Source organism: Ostrea edulis, chromosome 10, assembly GCF_947568905.1.
Source record: "Ostrea edulis chromosome 10, xbOstEdul1.1, whole genome shotgun sequence".
Lineage (NCBI taxonomy): Eukaryota > Metazoa > Mollusca > Bivalvia > Ostreida > Ostreidae > Ostrea > Ostrea edulis.
Genome location: NC_079173.1, coordinates 33,460,948 through 33,480,321, shown reverse-complemented (window position 1 = coordinate 33,480,321; position 19,374 = coordinate 33,460,948). Strand labels below are relative to the sequence as shown.

The following is a 19,374-nucleotide window of genomic DNA, read 5'->3' as shown; positions in this document are numbered from 1 at the left end:
CTTAAAATTCATCCACTGCCATCAACTGAGTGTAAACAGATTTAATCTGTTAAGATCACTGAGTGACATCAGTTTGAATCTTCTTTACATATGACCCAGGATATGAGTATTTAATCATACTTTTGATTGTATAGCTTATTCCAGATATAATATGCCACTTCATTCCACTCAGCTTTTTACCCTAAGCCCCATGCAACTTTCCTATCTTTGCATAAGAAGGACTTTCAACATGAAGTTACAGCCCTTACTGACCCAAGTAAAATAAAATCTGTAAGAAATCACCAACAAATCAGGGATTTGAAGATGATTTGTAAATGATGCAAATGAGCTTAACAAATCACACTGAGAAATTGTATTTACACATGTATATAGTTTGAAATGCATGCAGCCTGAATATTTCTAAGGATTTGTAGAAATATATCTTAAGATTTCTAAGAAATATTCAGCATCTTTTCAATGAACCTTGATAAAATTAAACTACACGTTTCATTGATACTCAAATTAGCTCCACTTCAACACTGTGTGTGTATTATATAATTCCCTTATGTATCTATTTCAGTGTTAATTATTTACACGAATGAAGGGATATCCATTGCAATCTTCACTCCCAAACAACTGTATTGAATGTATAATAATTAATTTGAAAATAATTGTATTATAGCAATGCTAATTTAAATGATATTTGAAGTGTCAGGATCCTGTAAGTGTATGAATTACGATTCGTTTTTGAAGTTGTATCCTAATTCTCAGAGCGGGGCACCAGTGTGTTATCATGTAGGTATTATATTGATACTGTCGTGGGTGTTCTCACTAGACACCAGACAACCTTCAGCACCAGTGTGTTATCATGTAGGTATTATCTAGACACCAGACAACCTTCAGCACCAGTGTGTTATCATGTAGGTATTATCTAGACACCAGACAACCTTCAGCACCAGTGTGTTATCATGTAGGTATTATATTGATACTGTCGTTGGTGTTCTCACTAGACACCAGACAACCTTCAGCACCAGTGTGTTATCATGTAGGTATTATATTGATACTGTCGTTGGTGTTCTCACTAGACACCAGACAACCTTCACCTCTGATCTACATACAGTGGTTTTTTGCCATGTTTTTGAAATGTCCTGCAGTATTTCTATATAGAATTATTCTCGACTCTCAGAAGCCAGCAGAAGTGATGCTTTGTCACTGACAGCATGATTAGAATTTCTTGTCACCTTTACTAGTAACATCTACACCTAATATCCGGAGCCTGCGTCACAGCTGTCATAATTAGGTCTGATTTGTGAAGGTCTTGATGGGTAGGCAGGGAGATTGTCAAGGCGATTTATGAGGAGATTCAGTGACATTTCTCTGGATGTTTAATGTTACCATCAGACATGTTATTATAGCCCTGTGTTCCTGTAGAACTAACAGACAGAAGAAAAATGTTGACAAGGACATTGGTCACAATGATATATAATATTATGTACATTCAACATTGTTCATAATGCTCTGCCAGAAAAACTGATTACTTTCAATTCCTGGAAAATTCTGTTATGTGAGAAAACAGTAACCCACTGAACAATTGTCACATTTAACACTCAAAGATTCAGACCCCTGACTTCTATCTGTGAAATATGTTTTCAAAACCACTAGGCCTATTTTAACCAAAGTTTACACAAAATATCCATGGGTGATTGAAGGGTATTCAAGTTTATATATGTTCAAAAGATTTGGGCCATGTCTTCTTTAAGCTATACCCAAGAAATGATTTTTTGTAGAAATGAGATAGAATGCAAGTAAATTATAATACATTGAATGTTACAAAAAGTATATAGTATGTCCTTAAAGCATATATTTCCTTGTTCATTGTTACAATTATTAGGCAAGTTTGATATTAAAGCAGAAATCTTTGTTGGGGGGGGGGGGGGGGGGGGTGAAGCAGATGATCTCCAGCCCACCCTTTCAGAAGTGATCAAAGATCTTGTAAACCATTGAGATTACCACTCCTAGACCATGCATTTTCGTATTTCTTGTGACAGGTATGTAGCAAAAGGGGAAATCGGGACATGTTTGGTCTTGCCCTTTTCAGAATTTTTTTGGAAATTTATCTGAGAATAGTTGAAAATAATTACTCAGGTGAGCATTGTATTCCTTGGGCCTCCCATGTATACATGGGTATGAAAATATCAGCAATACTTGTGTGTTCCTTTTAAATTTAATTGCCTTAAGCTGGGTAAACTCAGAAGGTAAATAATGTGTTGATTACTGATCTGTAGAGCGTAGGTTCGAATCTAGCAGAGATTTTAATTTTTTCCCCCCAGATCACTTTCTATCAAAACTGCAGTTTTTAATTAAATAAGGTAAATAAAAGTTGTTATTGTACATATCCCCCACATTCCATCCAATCAGATTTTCCTAATGTATTATTCCTCCTTACAAAGCTTTGGATTGATCTAATCAGTAATAGTATAATACTGTTCACTATGTGTATGTACTGTCTGTGACTGTTTTAGAACCATGAATGTACCGGTAATGCTTGATGCTTTTTGATGTAATAACTCAAAAAGGTTTATGAATAGCATGACATATAAAAATGCTTTATTTGTGCTTTGGGGGCACTTACTCCGGGAGGATACTGTTCGACTTTCTCAATGTCTTGTCCATTTAAACTGACACGGTCCCAGCTACAGAGATCAAGCAAAATCACATTCTTTTTGTAGCGTGGAGAAAAAAAAATGAATTCAGAATTCAAAGCAAACTCCCATTTATGACCATAATTTTTTTTTCACCTTCTCCTTGTCCCTTTATGTTTGCCATTTAGATGCCTTTTGCATAAATAATAATATGCATTAGCCCGAGGGATATGATATATTTCATGATGGAAATAGTTTATATGAGGAACTAGATCTTGGCAAGCAATGAACTAGGTCCTATTGAGTGATACAAAGTCATTGATTTTCATTTTGTGAAAGAGTTACTATCTGTTTTTGCATTTCTGTGTTTATGAAATTATTCTTGTGGGATTTACACATTGTTGCAACCAAAAATTGATGTATGTAAAATTTCCTTTGATTGTGGAGGTGGATAAGTTCCTTCTGAAGACTTTCCAATATTTCAATTTCTTTTGATTGATATATCATGAGCTTGATTGACAATTAAGTGGTAAACACGTGTCTGGAGGACAGTGCATTCAACACGCGTGTGACTGTGCCCGACCTTGTGCTCTATGGAGGAATCAGGATTATCAGATTAGTGGGGAATTTTATCCGATTAATGATAAGTGATTTTGAACAGGTAATTTAAAAAACATGGATTAAATTTGCTGGACCTTACAATTTTCCCCCACTTGGACCATATTACGTGGCCGGCATGCTCCGTTGCTCAATCACCTGGTACTGCCGGTATACTACTAAGTGACATTTAAACTTTGCAGTATTAATTAGGACTTGTACACTTTGATTTGGTGAGATATATAATTTGTACTGCTGTCAGATCTTTGGAAGAAGTTACATGATTTGTACTGTCAGAATCTACCACTGAATGAAAAATCCCTGCGGTGGCCAGCTCTTGAAGAATTCAGTGAAGCATGGACTAGGAAAGAAGATAGCCTGAGTGATTTTGGTGGTCTGTTTCTGATTTTAAAGTGAAATTGTTATTAGCTAGCTGTGTGATTACCAGTGAGTTGTTTTCAGTGCAATACAGAGGCTGAATTAGGCTAATTTAAGTGTTGTCTAAGATAGAATATCACTTGTCAGCTCCATAAGGACTGTCTACTTTTGTGCAGTAGTATTTATACAGTGTCATTAAGGGCCTTTGATTTTTTACTCTAATTCAGGAAATCATAACACAAAGGACCTAAGTCACTGATCCTTGTTTTGGATAAATTTAAAAAAAAAAAAAATATGGGAATACAATATAATGCTGTGTTTACACCAGAGCTTTAGAAGCTGAGTTAACAAACAGCTGACTGCTGTCTCTTCATGACTGTGTGACAAAGGATTAACGCCTTATCTGTCTTGGAGATTATTTTCTGGTGTTGAGAGTTTGGTGAATTTATTTGTGTGTTCGGTGGAGTTACCCTTGTCATCATGTCGAGCCACAAAAGAAACCACCAGAACTGTAACCACACACTGCAACAGCTGGCGGTGGGGTTACAACCGATGAACCTGCATGTCCCTGCCACGCCCCCTGTGTTCACCTTCACTGTGACAGATTACAGTGCTCCGGACAAACCCATGGAAGTCCCCTCTAATCAGGTAAGCATCACACTCCTCCCCCTCAGTGGAATTAAAGCTCCACCAATCTGCTCTGGAATCCTGATCAATTGATTAGTATCGAAAGTTAAAGTTCCTGCTAGGCGTAGATAGACGAAGAATACAACTGTTACAGGGAAATCGGATATCATGGATGAAAAGTGGAAGATATGTATAATAATATTTTGAAATTGAAAACTTTCAAATTTACATTCTGTGGTTGAAAAATGCAGTTTTAGAAGAAAGTTATCTGAAAAAAATTATAATCCCTGCTAGTATTGAACCCTCGATCTGTAGATCAGTGAGTCAACCCGTTTACCTTACTGAGCTACCCACAGCTAGGCAATTAGATTGAAAACAAATATTGCTGATATTTTCATTCATGTTTCAAAAGATAGTAATCTACTTTGACACGTGTAGGTTTTTTTTCATTCATACTTGGAAATTCCAAGGTTACAGAGTGAGAGAGCTAAAGTTTCTTTTAAGATGTGTCTCTTCCAGAATTTTTCAGTCATGTAGAGAATGTATTCAGCTTTAGATGAAGTGCTACAGATTTAGACTTACTTAAGGCATTTGGGAGACATTTAACAGCGAGGAACATCTCAATATGAGTGAAAAATTCTTGTAGGGACGTAAAATGAACAAACAGTGAGGATTATGACAATGATACCTCTGTTTTAAAGTTTCATGGGAAAGAAGTTATAAGAATATTTATTGATGCTTAGAAATTTTAAGGATGTATGATACTACATTGTCATAATGGCTGACTTCCTTTTAAAACATGAATGAAAATATTAATATCAGCATTATTTGTCTATTCCATTTAGATTTAATTGCCTAGCTGAGTAGCTCAGTAGGTTTGCTAAACTGTAGATTGCAGGTTTGAGTCCAGCAGGAGTTTTAATTTTTTTCCAGATTACTTTCTACTAAAACTGCGTTTTTTGAGTAAATAAAATGAATTTTAAAGTTTTCAATTTCAAAATATTGTTGTACATACATTGTATCCTCCACTTTTCATTGACATCAAATTTTGTTGAATTGTGCTCACTTGATATCCCCGTGGTACAAAATATTGAATTGTGCTCACTGAATACCCTCATGGTACCAAACATTGAATTGTGCTTGCTTGATATCCCCGTGGTACGAAACTTTGAATTGTGCTCACTTGATATTCTCATGGTACGAAACATTGAATTGTGCTTGCTTGATATCCCCATGGTGATTGGTAGTGGAGATCAGTATGAGTGAGTCTGATGATAATAAGTTTAGGTCTTGCTATGATTTCAGGATGGATACATAATGAATTTAAGATGTACATGTACTTAATAGACAGTCTAAGTACCGGGTATATAATGTAGAAATGCTTGACACACACAAACACACTGGCTGTGAGTTTGTTGCAACCATTGGTTTTGTAGAAAAGTGGAGTCTCTGGCTGCTTCTCCTACACAAAACCAACATTTAAGTTGTCAGGAAACAATTAAGCATGCCTTGCCTTTTCTCTGGTACGTGCTGTACCCTAGGCCTTTCTCTCTACACCTCCCCCCACCCACCTAACCCCCTCTGCATGTTATCTTGTACAAAACTGTGAAATCTGGTGGTAATTCAACCAGAAACAATGACATAATCTAGCAAGAACTTCCATTTTCCAGCCTTACATCAACCAGAATAAAATTTCAACTGGAGCATGGCTCAAATTAGGCCTACTGAGAATTGGATGGTACAGATTTCAGAAATAGGCTTGTATTTTTTAATTTAACGGTCTGGAATAACATGCATTCACTGTAAATGGCCTAATCTCTTTAAAGTTTAACGTGCTTGATGGTTAATTCTTTCTGAAGGGACTATCAGTATTCAGATTGGAGTAGATGATATTTTCATGCTAACATAAAGAGAAATTAAGCGTGATAATAAGTGAGTCAGATGTTGGAGAAACAATGGAAGTTCTATTCGCTCAGAACAACAGTGAAGACTGACGGGTATCATGATCATAATGGATGAAATACCCGGTAGTTAAACAGACAATCGGTAGTTACAGACAATCGTATCGATGATCGCTGAGCGCTTATGAACTCGTAATCTATAATTGTTTATGGTACAAAATCAAGTGCACTTCCTTTTTAATTTAGAATTTACATCACATGAAAATTTCATTCTTTTTATTTACTTTAGCTAAATTCAAGTCAAAATTAATAACAAGATAAGAAACTTTCACTGGCCAATATTGTTTGGCCATGTACATTCCTTTTAGTCAAGGAACTCATTTGTATAATTTGTGCCAAATTTCAGACTGATTGACAGGTTATGAAGTCTTTAGTGGTCATATCTATGAGAGTATAATCCTGCAATATTATAAACTCGTGGGAATCAGTTTAGAAATCTCAAGAAAATACATCAAGATTATACTTATATTTTGTGTACAGAGAAGAGGATGATAGCAAAATACTGGGTAATTAACTGAACAGTGCTTAATTGACGGTATCTCGGTACGGAGGTTGTGTAGACCTGTTCTAATGACAAAATCTCAGTGTCAGGGATTTAAATTAAAGTTATACAGTACAAAAATCGATGATGAGAAACATTTAAATTTGACGTACGTTCCAATTGCTGTGATGTGTACATGAAACCAGTGTTACTGATAGAGATGATAAAACTTCAATAGATTCAGTCTCACGATGCATGTAATTTACAGGTGACACCAGGTGCAGATGAATAAAACGCTTTGAACGGATATTTGATGCATATCGTCCAGGTTATATGCAGTGCAGATGAATATTAAGGGAGTATCGGGCTGATCAATCTAACATTGAACTATATTTTACTGTATACGGCAAAACACTACCAGTATCACGTTTACCCCGACAGTGCCAAAGGAAAACATTTCTTACTGAATCTAAATATCACATATCTACTTAATAAGATTTTCATTAAAAAAAACTAAAAGACTATATTTTTTATCAGTTTATTGAATACCTGAAATACAGTTTCCGATTACGTGTGCGTTTTCTACATTGCCGTAAAAACGTGAAATTCTTCCGTTATCAATATCCAGTGTTGTGTCCTCGATGAAGGAAGTGCCGATATATGAACAGGTTTCACCGGTGAGCGTCCATTGCTGTAAATGAAGGACGTGCGGATATATGAACAGGTTTCACCGGTGAGTGCTCATTGCTGTAAAATTCCGTTGATCAGTGTGTTGTTTTATTCATTCAAAATTTTAAAGAGAGATTCGAAATTTTTTGTATTTCGGAATACAGATGCTCACGGTCAGTGGAGAACAGTTGACATCAAAGGTGATGCAATTTCTCGATTTTTTTCAAAATGAGTAAAAATCGAAGCACTTTTATTTCAGAAACCATAAAGTATGTATATAGGATTGATTGATGTTTTCCGCCACACTCCACAATTTTTCAGTTATCTGGTGGCGCCCAGTTTTTATTGGTGGAAGAGAGAACCCAGATACAATGTACCTGGTAAGAGACCACCGACCTTCCAAAAGTAAACTGGGAATCTTTCTCACTTACCGGCACGAGCGCGATTCGAACCGGCATCGACAGAGGTGAGAGGCCGTGTGATTTTGAGCGCAATGCTCTAACCACTCAGCCATGGAGGCCCCTAAGTATGTCTTATAAGTATGTATATAAGACATGCAGATACAATTTTTCTTTCATGTGTGTACTAGAAAAATGAATATAGAATAATACTCTAATGTCCAAATAATACTTTAATTTCCAAATTTGTGCTCTAATATGCTTTTAAAAAGGAAGAAAATATGCATGAAAAATAATAATTTTACTTGAAATACAGAAAATGGGGTTTTGTTTATACTGTGTAGGGTAATTATTCATCTGATGTTAACCTTGTCAAGATTTCTAAATCTTTTTGGTTTTTGTATCTTCTTAAAAACTAACGGAAACTGAGCTATATAGTGTACAGGGATACACATTCACTACGAAGCATGCAACATGTGGTGACGGAATGCTAGTTGTTCAGCTATGAACTTTAAAATTACTCTTAATTATGCTTTGTCGTTAAAAGATGAAGCCTATAATTTCAGCTGATTAATTTCATTAGCTGCTTTCAAAAAGTCCTCCGGGATAATAATTACACAAAGCATTTGGAAAAAAAGTTCAACAGTTCAAAAGGCACACATAAAAGAGATAATTAAATTGATCGAATTTGTGAATCAGAGGCAACAAAGGAAAAGTTAGATACGTTTTATGAAATTAGTAAAGATATGATTGGCATGGTGATTTTGGTTACATAGTGATTTAGTACAGAAATTTGTGAGATAATTTCCTGTGATTTGCATTTGAAATGAATACAATCTTCTTGATATCTTTCCGGTGGTGACTAGTTTTGCCGGTGGTGATGGGATACATGTATATATACAATTCATAAAGTGTGTTACAAATGGATTGCATTCCCATTGTGTTTTTCCTGATCCAAAATATGCAGATTCGAGAAACAAAATCAAAAATCTTAGAATAATGTTCTCATTTATGGTTGATGAATGGAGGATTGGTTAATCCGTTTCTCTGTGGATAATGAATACAATTTAGTATATAACTGTTAACTTTGGTATAAAAACATCGCAAAAAATGGAAATATATGCAACAGTACGAGATTCTCTTGAGCTGAGCCTGCTGAGTACGCGAGCCGTTTCAATATTAGACATCCACTCTTAGACTATAATGAGTTGGGAGGTTTCTGATTAAATTTTTTTAAATATTTTACCAATCGGGTGAAAATTGAAGCAGCCCATGTTCTATATATAAACCTTATTTTTTCCTCTTTCTACATTTATATGGTTTGAAAAATGTGAGAAAGACACCATCAAGGGATTATATAACACCATTCCTCGTCATTTTACAAACACACAATCCAATATCCCTGTCCATCCTTACTGCTAAGCTTTATAATGTTACGTTAACTCAGGACAACGATTAATATCAGTTTGTGTTTTATGCCTGTAGTCTATTCTGTTACAGTATGCCAGCCTCAAGGTCAGTAAATACTTTAAAATGGTGTTAAAGAAATTTGTGGCATCATTTTTACAGGTTTTATTGATGCTAAAATGTATATATCTATGGTGATTTTCCCCTTGAATGCATCCATATTCTTGAATTTTGCCCATATTTGTACAATTAAATTAAATTCTATGGTGAACAAGTGAAAAAAATGAACATTTAACTTGATCAATCTCATAAATCCTTTGAAAAATAAAAAAATAAGAGAAGGGCAAACATGGACCCATGCAGTGGACACACCAGAGCAGGGATCAGCTAGGTGCCTAGGAGGAGTAAGCATGACCTATTGACTGGTCATACCTGCCATGAGCCAGCTGTATGAGGTGATTAACTGTGAAACTCCCTAAAACTTTCCTAAATAGCACTAAGCATAGGACTAAATTTGTGGTACATCAGCTTTAGCTGCAATGATGACGTTTCAATATGAGTGAAAAAATCTGGAAGGGATGTGAAATAAACAATTAAAACGCCTATGAAATCTCCACTGACTGTAAGAGATGGTGATCAGAATTTTAAGGTAACTCTGCATCCTCGTCTTATGTCATAGGTTTTTGCAAAATCTTTATTTTATATAAAATTTGTGCATGATAGAAAGATACCTCTTGGAGGAATTTTATTTACAGGGTATCAGAGCTGTTTACTTGTACGGATTGTCCGTATTTTCCACGGGTTTTAAAGTCAAAATACGCTCTACGGATTTACGTTAAGAATGTACGATTTTCCACGAATCTGGGGAAAAAATCAGTTTCCGAATGGTATGATAAAAAACACCTTGTCAATTGAATTAACTGCATGGTTCCCCGCTGATTAGTCCGAGGAGAGAAGCGAGGTCAATAGGGAACCAGTTTAGTCAATTAAAGTTGCCATTATGTAAAGCGCACCATTGATACTGATTTATGTCAAACTTTTAAAAAAGCATGGATGGCAAATGTCAGATTGACGACAATGCAAACGAAACATCCAAACCCATTCAGAGGTTCAAAACAAGAAAAAAAATATATGCCCTAATTTTAAGGATTCATACAGAGTGCTTTGTCCATGCCTCCAACAATCGAAGAAAGAACACATGTTTTGTAGTGTGTGCAACATGGACTTCAGCTGCGGTGACACAGAAGCATAAATGACTGCTACAGACACGTTCAGAGTAAACAACTTAAAGACCTATCGAAGCTGAAAGTGTCTAATAAGTCAAAGACAAGATTCATGGATATTTCTAACATTAATTCAATATGGAGTATTTATTTTCGTTCCATATTTTATCAAGTTCAAATTGTTTTGAAATTAAGGGATAAATGGTATGGATGTAGGGAATATAATCTAAACGAAATTTAATTATTGAACAAAGAGCAAGGTCAAAATTATTACAACCGGCAACCTTCTACAAGGAGATAACCTCGTGGACTCTATAAAAAATTATTTTATCAAAATGCTGTGGTATTTTATAAAATATAACAAATTTAAAGAATGATGGAAAACCATGATAATTACACATTGCAAAATACAAAAGCAACAGTAAACATGCAGCAACATCCTATCTATATGACAACAAGGAGTTGTTCATATAAAAAAGGGTTTAACAACCCGCATAGCATTTTTTGCTATATTCAACTTTTATACTGACAAAGTGCTCAGAATACTGACAACTTGGTTCTGGAATACTGACATCAGTTGGACGGGGTAAACAGGTCTGGGGTATTATAAAAAAAAAAAAAAAACCCAACAAACTGGTAAATTATTTGATACTGGAAAGGTTTATTTATCTTTGCTACAAAAATGTTTTCAAGGGCAATAATTCCTAAGCTAGTATTTTTCTATTGTATGTCTATTAAATACAATGATTTCCTCGATATCTAAAATTAATTTATATATATTTATGATTAAAGTAACAGTTTTTTAAAACTAAAATTTTGTCACTTTTACCAGTTTTCTTGTATTTTTATCATGCTGTTTAATGAAAATGCGGACATTTTTTTTATGTTGATTATATATATATATATATATATATATATATATATACACACACACACACATATATAAAACCAAAAAACTGTTGTTGTTTTTTATGTCTAACATCTTTAAAAAGTTGGTAACATATATATTTTCCTTGATTATCGATTAAATTAACCAATGTTAAGTGGAAATCAGTACAGATTTTTTACTGAAAATAATTAATTTTGATAAGTCACATGAGGGTGGAGAGTAACCTTAAAATCAACCTATAGGAGGACAACTAGCTTTCAAAATCAACTTGCAAACAATCCACAGCAAGTCTGTGGCTAAATCAAATTGCATTTTTATAATTGCATGCCTTGTTTACCATTTTAACTTGATACACAACTGTCCCTCATGTGATCCCAGTTACTGATATGCCAGGTTAACAATATAGCCTAAGGACCTCTTAATATTGTAAAATTAACAGGTCTTCACTTAATAATTTCATACAAAATGGCTGTATTACATGTATTGATATGAACAGTCTGTTTGTACTTGAGTTATTTGTTCCATTGAGCTATCAGTTTAATGCCTGAGGGAAGTGATTTCCTTACAGTCTCTATATTGGTTGGAAATTAATACTGCTTCCTGATATGCTGCCACAAAAGGAAAATGAATTTTGTGGTGCCTTATAGCATTTTAAAAAATTTTCTGTGACATCATGATGGCGGATCCAGGATTTCCAAAAATGTGAAAATCAAAATATGTTCTGTGCAGGGTTTGAATGTTTACATATGCAAGTAATGCATTGTAACTTTGTGGGGGGGGGGGGGGGGGGGGGGGGGGGGGGGGCTCTAAATCTGCCACTGTGAAGTTAATCCAGAAAATTTTTCACTACCTGAGTGAGGTTAATCTGATCTGCTGTCCTGGAGATTAACTGTCCTTGAGGTTAATTTTTGGCTGTCCTTGAGATTAACCTGCTGTCATTGAGGTTAATCAGCTGTCCTTTAGATTAATCAGCTGTCCTTGAGGTTAATCGGCTGTCCTTGAGGTTAACCTGCTGTCCTTGAGGTTAATTTTTGGCTGTCCTTGAGGTTAATTTTTGGCTGTCCTTGAGATTAATCTGCTGTCCTTGGGGTTAATTTTTAGCTGTCCTTGAGGATAATCTGCTGTCCTTGAGGTTAATTTTTAGCTGTCCTTGAGTTTAATCTGCTGTCCTTGAGGTTAATCTGTTGTCCTTAAGGTTGATTATCTTCGTCTGTCCTTGAGGATAATCCTGATAAATCATTTTTCTCTGTTGCTGAGGGTAAACCTGACAATTATCTTTCATTTCCTATGATGTGAATATTTGTATTGTTTGTCTATATAGTTTTAATTACTTTTCACTGTCAGCGAGTTTTAATTACTTTTCACTGTCAGCGAGACTTAAATCCAGACAATCATTGAAGTTAGTGGCGTTCTAGGAGAATTGATATCTCATAGGGTGTAAAAGAAGTGAGCATATTCCTCTACTATTCCTCCAATTTATGTTAAGATTACACCTCTGCTGTCAGCTGAATATTGTCATGTTGTCAGCTTGTAAATAAATGACAATAATTGAGAGTAAATGTAGACATCTAAACAACAAACATCTAAGTAACACTGACTGGTCTTGTGGTGGGGATTGGTCTGTTTGTTGTCTGACACAGAGGATCCTCCATTCATGTTTACCAACACGACGATGGCCTGTCTGTCACTGTATATTGATCTCCTAAGGAGTGACAAATGGAATGGGAGAACGTGTTGATATCCTGCGCTCAGAAGATTCTGTTGTTCATTAAGACGTTCCTTTATTAAGTTGTTGTGATGTGCAGAGTCAAGAAGAGTTTGCAAAAAACGGGTAAATCGGATAAAAAATTTGAATCATAAGCCGAGCTTTCCTACTTTGGTTTAAGAACTTTCCCTAAAATTTCGTTGAAGGACATATTTGACATTTTTCGATAATGATATACTGGTAAATTTTTCATTACATTTCAATCATGTATAATTCACTTGCATTCAATCTCGTTTCTACAGAAAATCTGGGGTATATATTAATTACCACTCTGTTTTATAGTTAGCTTATCTTGATAGTTCCTGGTTGTTGCAAGTAAAAACATAAAATCAGCTCTATGTGTTTTTAAGTAAGTTGTATAAATATAGACATCACAGTAACTGTATAACAAATAAGGAGAGAAAAATCCTTTATCGAACCTGGGACCTTTGGATTACTAGTTAGAGTATCTAACCACTGAGCTATACCCAGGCCGATATACAACGTATTAATTGTAACATTTAACTACAATAAAAAATTTAAACCTATTTCAGAAACCATGCAAGAACTCTTCATATTGAGGAGATGAAAAAATTGATTTAGAGAAAATATCAGAAACATCGCGTATGTCCTAAGCCTGTGATTAAACTAATCAGCGAGCATTAGAGTTCAGTGATGGTGAGGCAATAAGACACAAGTCTCTACTGGTTCATACAACAGAATGTGCACATTAATTGATTTGTGTAATATTAGTTTTTATTGTCGAATATGTTGTAATGTAAAATCATTTTAAATGGAATTTCCCAGTGGATTCTGTACAAGTGTCATTTCACTATGGAATAATGATCTCTTCCTGTGTTTGAGATTACAATCTATTGTTCTTTCTATAATTGCTAGAATGAATACGTTAATGTATTATCATTCATGAACAAAATTCTGTTGGACATGTTCGTTACATTATACTCTGGTCAGTCTGACTGGAAAAAGTCTTTGATTGCCAATTGCAATATAGAGCCTAATAACTTTATAATCCTTTTACCATTTAATCATTTACATTATACAACAATACTATATTGTAGCATGAGTCTGTTAAATATTGAATTCCCTTTGATATTTAAACAGATCTGTGAGAAACAAGATTTTGCCAAAAAATAATGCTCAGCCTTAAAATGTTTCTAATTGATTAAGAAGGGACTGAGTTCAGTCAAATATTACTTATACATATATATTTAGCTCACCTGGTTGTGTGCTCTCCTGTTGTTCCCTAAGAAGAGACCGATCGAGTTCAGTCAGATTTTATGTGTTCTTGCCGGATGAGTATTTAGGATTTCAGATTTATATAGATTGTACTTTAATAAAATGCCTTGTATTCCCATGGATACATGTTGGTTGGAATGTAGGAATTGTAAAATCCTTACCATATAAATATCTACTCACAAAAAAGATTGTGTTTAGCTCATCTGACGTGCATATCACAGAGCGTCTGTCATTTGTGATGATGACAGCGTCTGCGAGTGATTACATTTCACACTCAGTCACCACAGACTTCAATTAATTAATGTTGTTCTAGTATACTCCCAAGGAAATGTTGTTACTTTTCTTTAATATTGTAGTAATTGGGGCTATATGGATCATGGATATCGGCCTGGATAGCTCAGTGGTTAGAGTACCTGACTAGTAATGCAGGGGTCCCGGGTTCGATTTCCAGTCCAGCCAAAGATTTTCTCCTCTCTCCTATACTACGATATATTATAAATTTCAATATTGCCACCATGACTTCTGATTGCAGCCAAGACAAAATTGTTACTGTAGAATGGTTACATGCGAAGACTTCTTTTAAGTAAACGTTTGCTCCATGTGAGCTATTCAGGTGCTTAATTCAGATCATTTTGTTTATTAGTTCTGTGCTTATCTATAAAAGACCCTCAAGTCTCTGCAAAACAGCAGCTATATCTGGAAATGATTGTAATGGAGAGTTAAGTGATCAGTCACTGCCATCGTCAGTGTGACCGTTAACATCAAATTGTTATCCCTCAGTTTGTTGTCATTAATTGTCCTTGAAAAGGTTTCATTCAACAGAATGAGAAAGGTTAATTCCGTTCGCTGGATACTGGTTAGTCAGTGTAGGACCTAATGTAATGCGTTCTTATATTGTGTGGGACATTAGCAGAACAATGGTGGACCTCTTTAATTTATTTATTAATACATCTGTTTTATGATGTTTGAAAAGGTTGATTAATTAAAAATCACCTGCTCCAATTACAGAATAGGCCACATGATTGGTTGAATCCTGTATATAGTCATTTGAATTTGATATAATTTAAGTTTCTTTCCCATTTTTCATGTTTTCTGTTTTAAAATAATCATGCAAACACCTCTGACACTCACTCAACATTTTAAAAGACATTTTAATTGTGTAGATACTCTTTTTTTTTAATAGACTCTCATGGAATATCATGCAAGGACATGTAGTCTTACCCTTTCCCTGTTCCTTCCATCCTCTTGTGACTTATTAATGGTTCAAAGTAGAAAAACTAATATAGTTTAATTTAATCAATAACCATGCAAAGAAAATCTATTTGTTGCCGTCCAGATCGACATACATAAACAGAAATATACATGTCAACATCAGAAAAATTGCACATTTAAAATCATTTCACTACAGCATAAAAAAAATTAATAAAGATTGATTGAAAATGACAATATTTTAATTTTGAATTAACAAAATTTAAAATCTATAAATGAAATCTAATTGTGGATATCAGGGAAATCATTATATAATAGACATTTACAGAGAAAGGAGTTATTACCCTTGATTAACAACTTTTTCTTTTTTTTTTTATTATACAAAAGATAATTGATTAGTTTTAAAAAATGTAAACTTTTTCAGTATCAAATATTCTTTTGATATTTTATAATACCCAGTGAATAAAATTCCCCCAATATATATATATTTCAAAATTCCCTCAAAAGATATATATTTCAAAATTCCCTCAAAAGATATATATTTCAAAATTCCCCAAAAAGATATTATTTCTATCATGCTTCAAATTTTATTAAGGAGATACACTATCTTTCATAAAGGCTGACTTCCTTTTAAAACATGAATAACAATCTAAATATTAACAATATTTGTCTATTCCTTTTCGATTTAACTGCCTAGCTTAGGGTCTCTTTAAGCTCAGTAGGTTTAAATGTGTTCACGGCAAATCTTTGGTGTTAATTAATTGCGAGTTTGAGTCCAGCAGGGGTTTTCAATTTTTTTGGGATTACTTTCTTGGAATGCATTTTTTGACTAAATAAAATAAATTTGGAAGATTATAGTGTTATGCCTATCCTCCACTTTTCACCCATATCAAATATCTCTGTTGTAGTATATTCCTCCTTAAATAAAGATTTTACAAAAAACTATGACTTTAAAGTGAAGCTACTTGAATTCAGTTTCTATTCAATGTCTCTGCTACAAATGCACGTATTCAACTGAAATTTTGGATATTAAAATAATATATATCATGAGCATTATATCTAGGTCAAATACTTATTTGGGTCCAGTCGGATTAATGTTTGGCAGACTTGTGACCTTTGGCAGAGGCATTTCTGTTGCTCGGACACATCTAGTTTTTCCATCTTCATCTCGATCAGTTACACTAACCTTGTCAATAAATGGATGATGGTAGGAGTTACTGCCCATGACATAACGTTTTTCTATCAAATTCTTCTCATTACAACTTTCCTCTTTCAAAAGTTGAATGGATTTCATTCAAACTTAGTACAAAGGTAGAGCACTCTTGTATAGATGTGTGGAAAAGGACTCAGTTGTCATTTAACAATGACCAAATTTTTTTGTTGTTAAATTGTTTTTGCATTTGATACAGGAATGTCTTGTTCGTACAAGGAAAGCCTGGTATTTTGGGTGTTTCACACGTAATTATGTATTATTATCATGTTAATTGCCCACAGTGATTTATGAGAACTCCAGCTTCATTGTCAACAGTGCCGTGCATTCATATTGCAAGTAAATCAGGTTCATAGATGGTGATTTATCGAACGGAGAGAAAAATATCAAAGTGATGCTAATTTGAAATGATTTTTAGACACTTCAGTTTGAGAAAAAAATGATTTAAGTTCTGGTAAAGATAAAGCTTGGGGCATTGTCAGTTCTGTACTGCTTATTTATAGACACTCAACCCTGTTTATTTGGGTCACAAAATGAAATCAATGGGTAATTAAATCAATGAAATTTTGTTTGTTTGTTGTTGTACGTGCATTGGAGAATTTTTCACTTGTGTAGGGACATCGACAGTTTTAGGTGGAGTGTCAAAATTTTCTGTGTAGCACTCAGGCGGTAACAGTGAGGGTTCTTTTAAATGCACCAACACTTGCCGGGACATCACTTGACCTCCATTTTCAAGGTCACATTTGAAGCTTATGATTTTCACTCTTGGCTATATTGCATACTATACATAATCAAATCAACCTGCATAGCATATTATGTATAAATATACCTTGTAATTACATGCAGTGTCGATATATTTTCGGTCTCTTTCCACTTTCAGTGGTTGTCGTAGTCTAGCTATAATGGTTAGGCCGGGAGGTCGCTTTGCAACCGTGGGTGGCCAGGTTTGATTCTAAATCCCGACACCGAGCCTAGACATCTAACATGTCCACCTGTGACTGTTCTCAATCCCGACACCGAGCCTAGACATCTAACATGTCTGCCTGTGACTGTTCTCAATCCTGACACCGAGCCTAGACATCTAACATGTCTGCCTGTGACTGTTCTCAATCCCAACACCGAGCCTAGACATCTAACATGTCCGCCTGTGACTGTTCTCAATCCCGACACCGAGCCTAGACATCTAACATGTCTGCCTGTGACTGTTCTCACTCCTGACACCGAGCCTAGACATCTAACATGTCTGCCTGTGACTGTTCTCAATCCTGACACCGAGCCTAGACATCTAACATGTCTGCCTGTGACTGTTCTCAATCCCAACACCGAGCCTAGACATCTAACATGTCTGCCTGTGACTGTTCTCAATCCCAACACCGAGCCTAGACATCTAACATGTCTGCCTGTGACTGTTCTCAATCCCAACACCGAGCCATAGACATCTAACATGTCTGACTGTGACTGTTCTCAATCCTGACACCGAGCCTAGACATCTAACATGTCTGCCTGTGACTGTTCTCAATCCCAACACCGAGCCTAGACATCTAACATGTCTGCCTGTGACTGTTTTCACTCCTGACACCGAGCCTAGACATCTAACATGTCTGCCTGTGACTGTTTTCACTCCTGACACCGAGCCTAGACATCTAACATGTCTGACTGTGACTGTTTTCACTCCTGACACCGAGCCTAGACATCTAACATGTCTGACTGTGACTGTTCTCACTCCTGACACCGAGCCTAGACATCTAACATGTCTGACTGTGACTGTTCTCACTCCTGACACCGAGCCTAGACATCTAACATGTCTGCCTGTGACTGTTCTCACTCCTGACACCGAGCCTAGACATCTAACATGTCCGCCTGTGACTGTTCTCAATCCCAACACCGAGCCATAGACATCTAACATGTCTGACTGTGACTGTTCTCACTCCTGACACCGAGCCTAGACATCTAACATGTCTGCCTGTGACTGTTCTCAATCCTGACACCGAGCCTAGACATCTAACATGTCTGACTGTGACTGTTCTCACTCCCGACACCGAGCCCAAGACATTTAACTGGCTATGTATAGTATACGATGTAGCATATACATTTAAGATGAAGTACTGTATACAGGGTTATTTTTGCCCTGTGTTATTTTTGCCCCGTGTTATTTTTGTGTCGTGTTATTTTTGCCCTGTGTTATTTTCGCTTCGTGTTACATTTGCCATTCTACAGTACACTTGCAAACAGTTTTTCCCCATTTTGAATTCGCCCATGCAGACATAGTGGTGTTAAAAATGAGATATGAGAGAAAACAGGTTCGCCCACTCATTAATTCACCCAGTGACAACGAGGGCGAAAATAAGATGGTGAATATTTCCCTGTGTACAGTAATATTAAGATTCATACATGCATTGTTCACAGCTGCAAAACATTCATGATTGAGGAAATGGCTACCGGGCATTACCATTTATGAGATATCAATTAAGGCAAAAACATTGGAAATGTAAATATTTATTGAGGTAATTTACATTGGTGAGGTTCAGTCATACAATTCATTTAACACTGAGATTGCATTCTTTAATTTTTCGTATCTTTTGTTTTAAATGAAAACTTCCAAATTCATAGCATATTACCTTGTATCACTTAATCCAGAATTAATTGCTTCTGGAAAAAAAGAATAGAGATTATATCATTCCATGCCAAATCATAAGGTAATTA

General features: G+C 35.3%; 1 protein-coding gene across 3 annotated transcripts in view; it reads left to right on the top strand.

Moving 5' to 3' along the window:
- The window catches only part of LOC125665844 (5'-AMP-activated protein kinase subunit gamma-1-like), a 167,787-nt gene that overhangs the window by 49,753 nt on the left and 98,660 nt on the right, over positions 1–19,374 (top strand). The window contains exon 1 of one of the 3 annotated variants that reach the window (XM_056151052.1): positions 2,513–4,244. The exons of the other annotated variants lie outside the window; for them this stretch is intronic. Coding sequence (XP_056007027.1) covers positions 4,077–4,244 — 168 coding nt within the window. The 5' untranslated portion in view covers positions 2,513–4,076. Of the gene's footprint in view, positions 1–2,512; positions 4,245–19,374 lie in introns of those variants that run through there. 3 annotated transcript variants of the gene reach the window in all.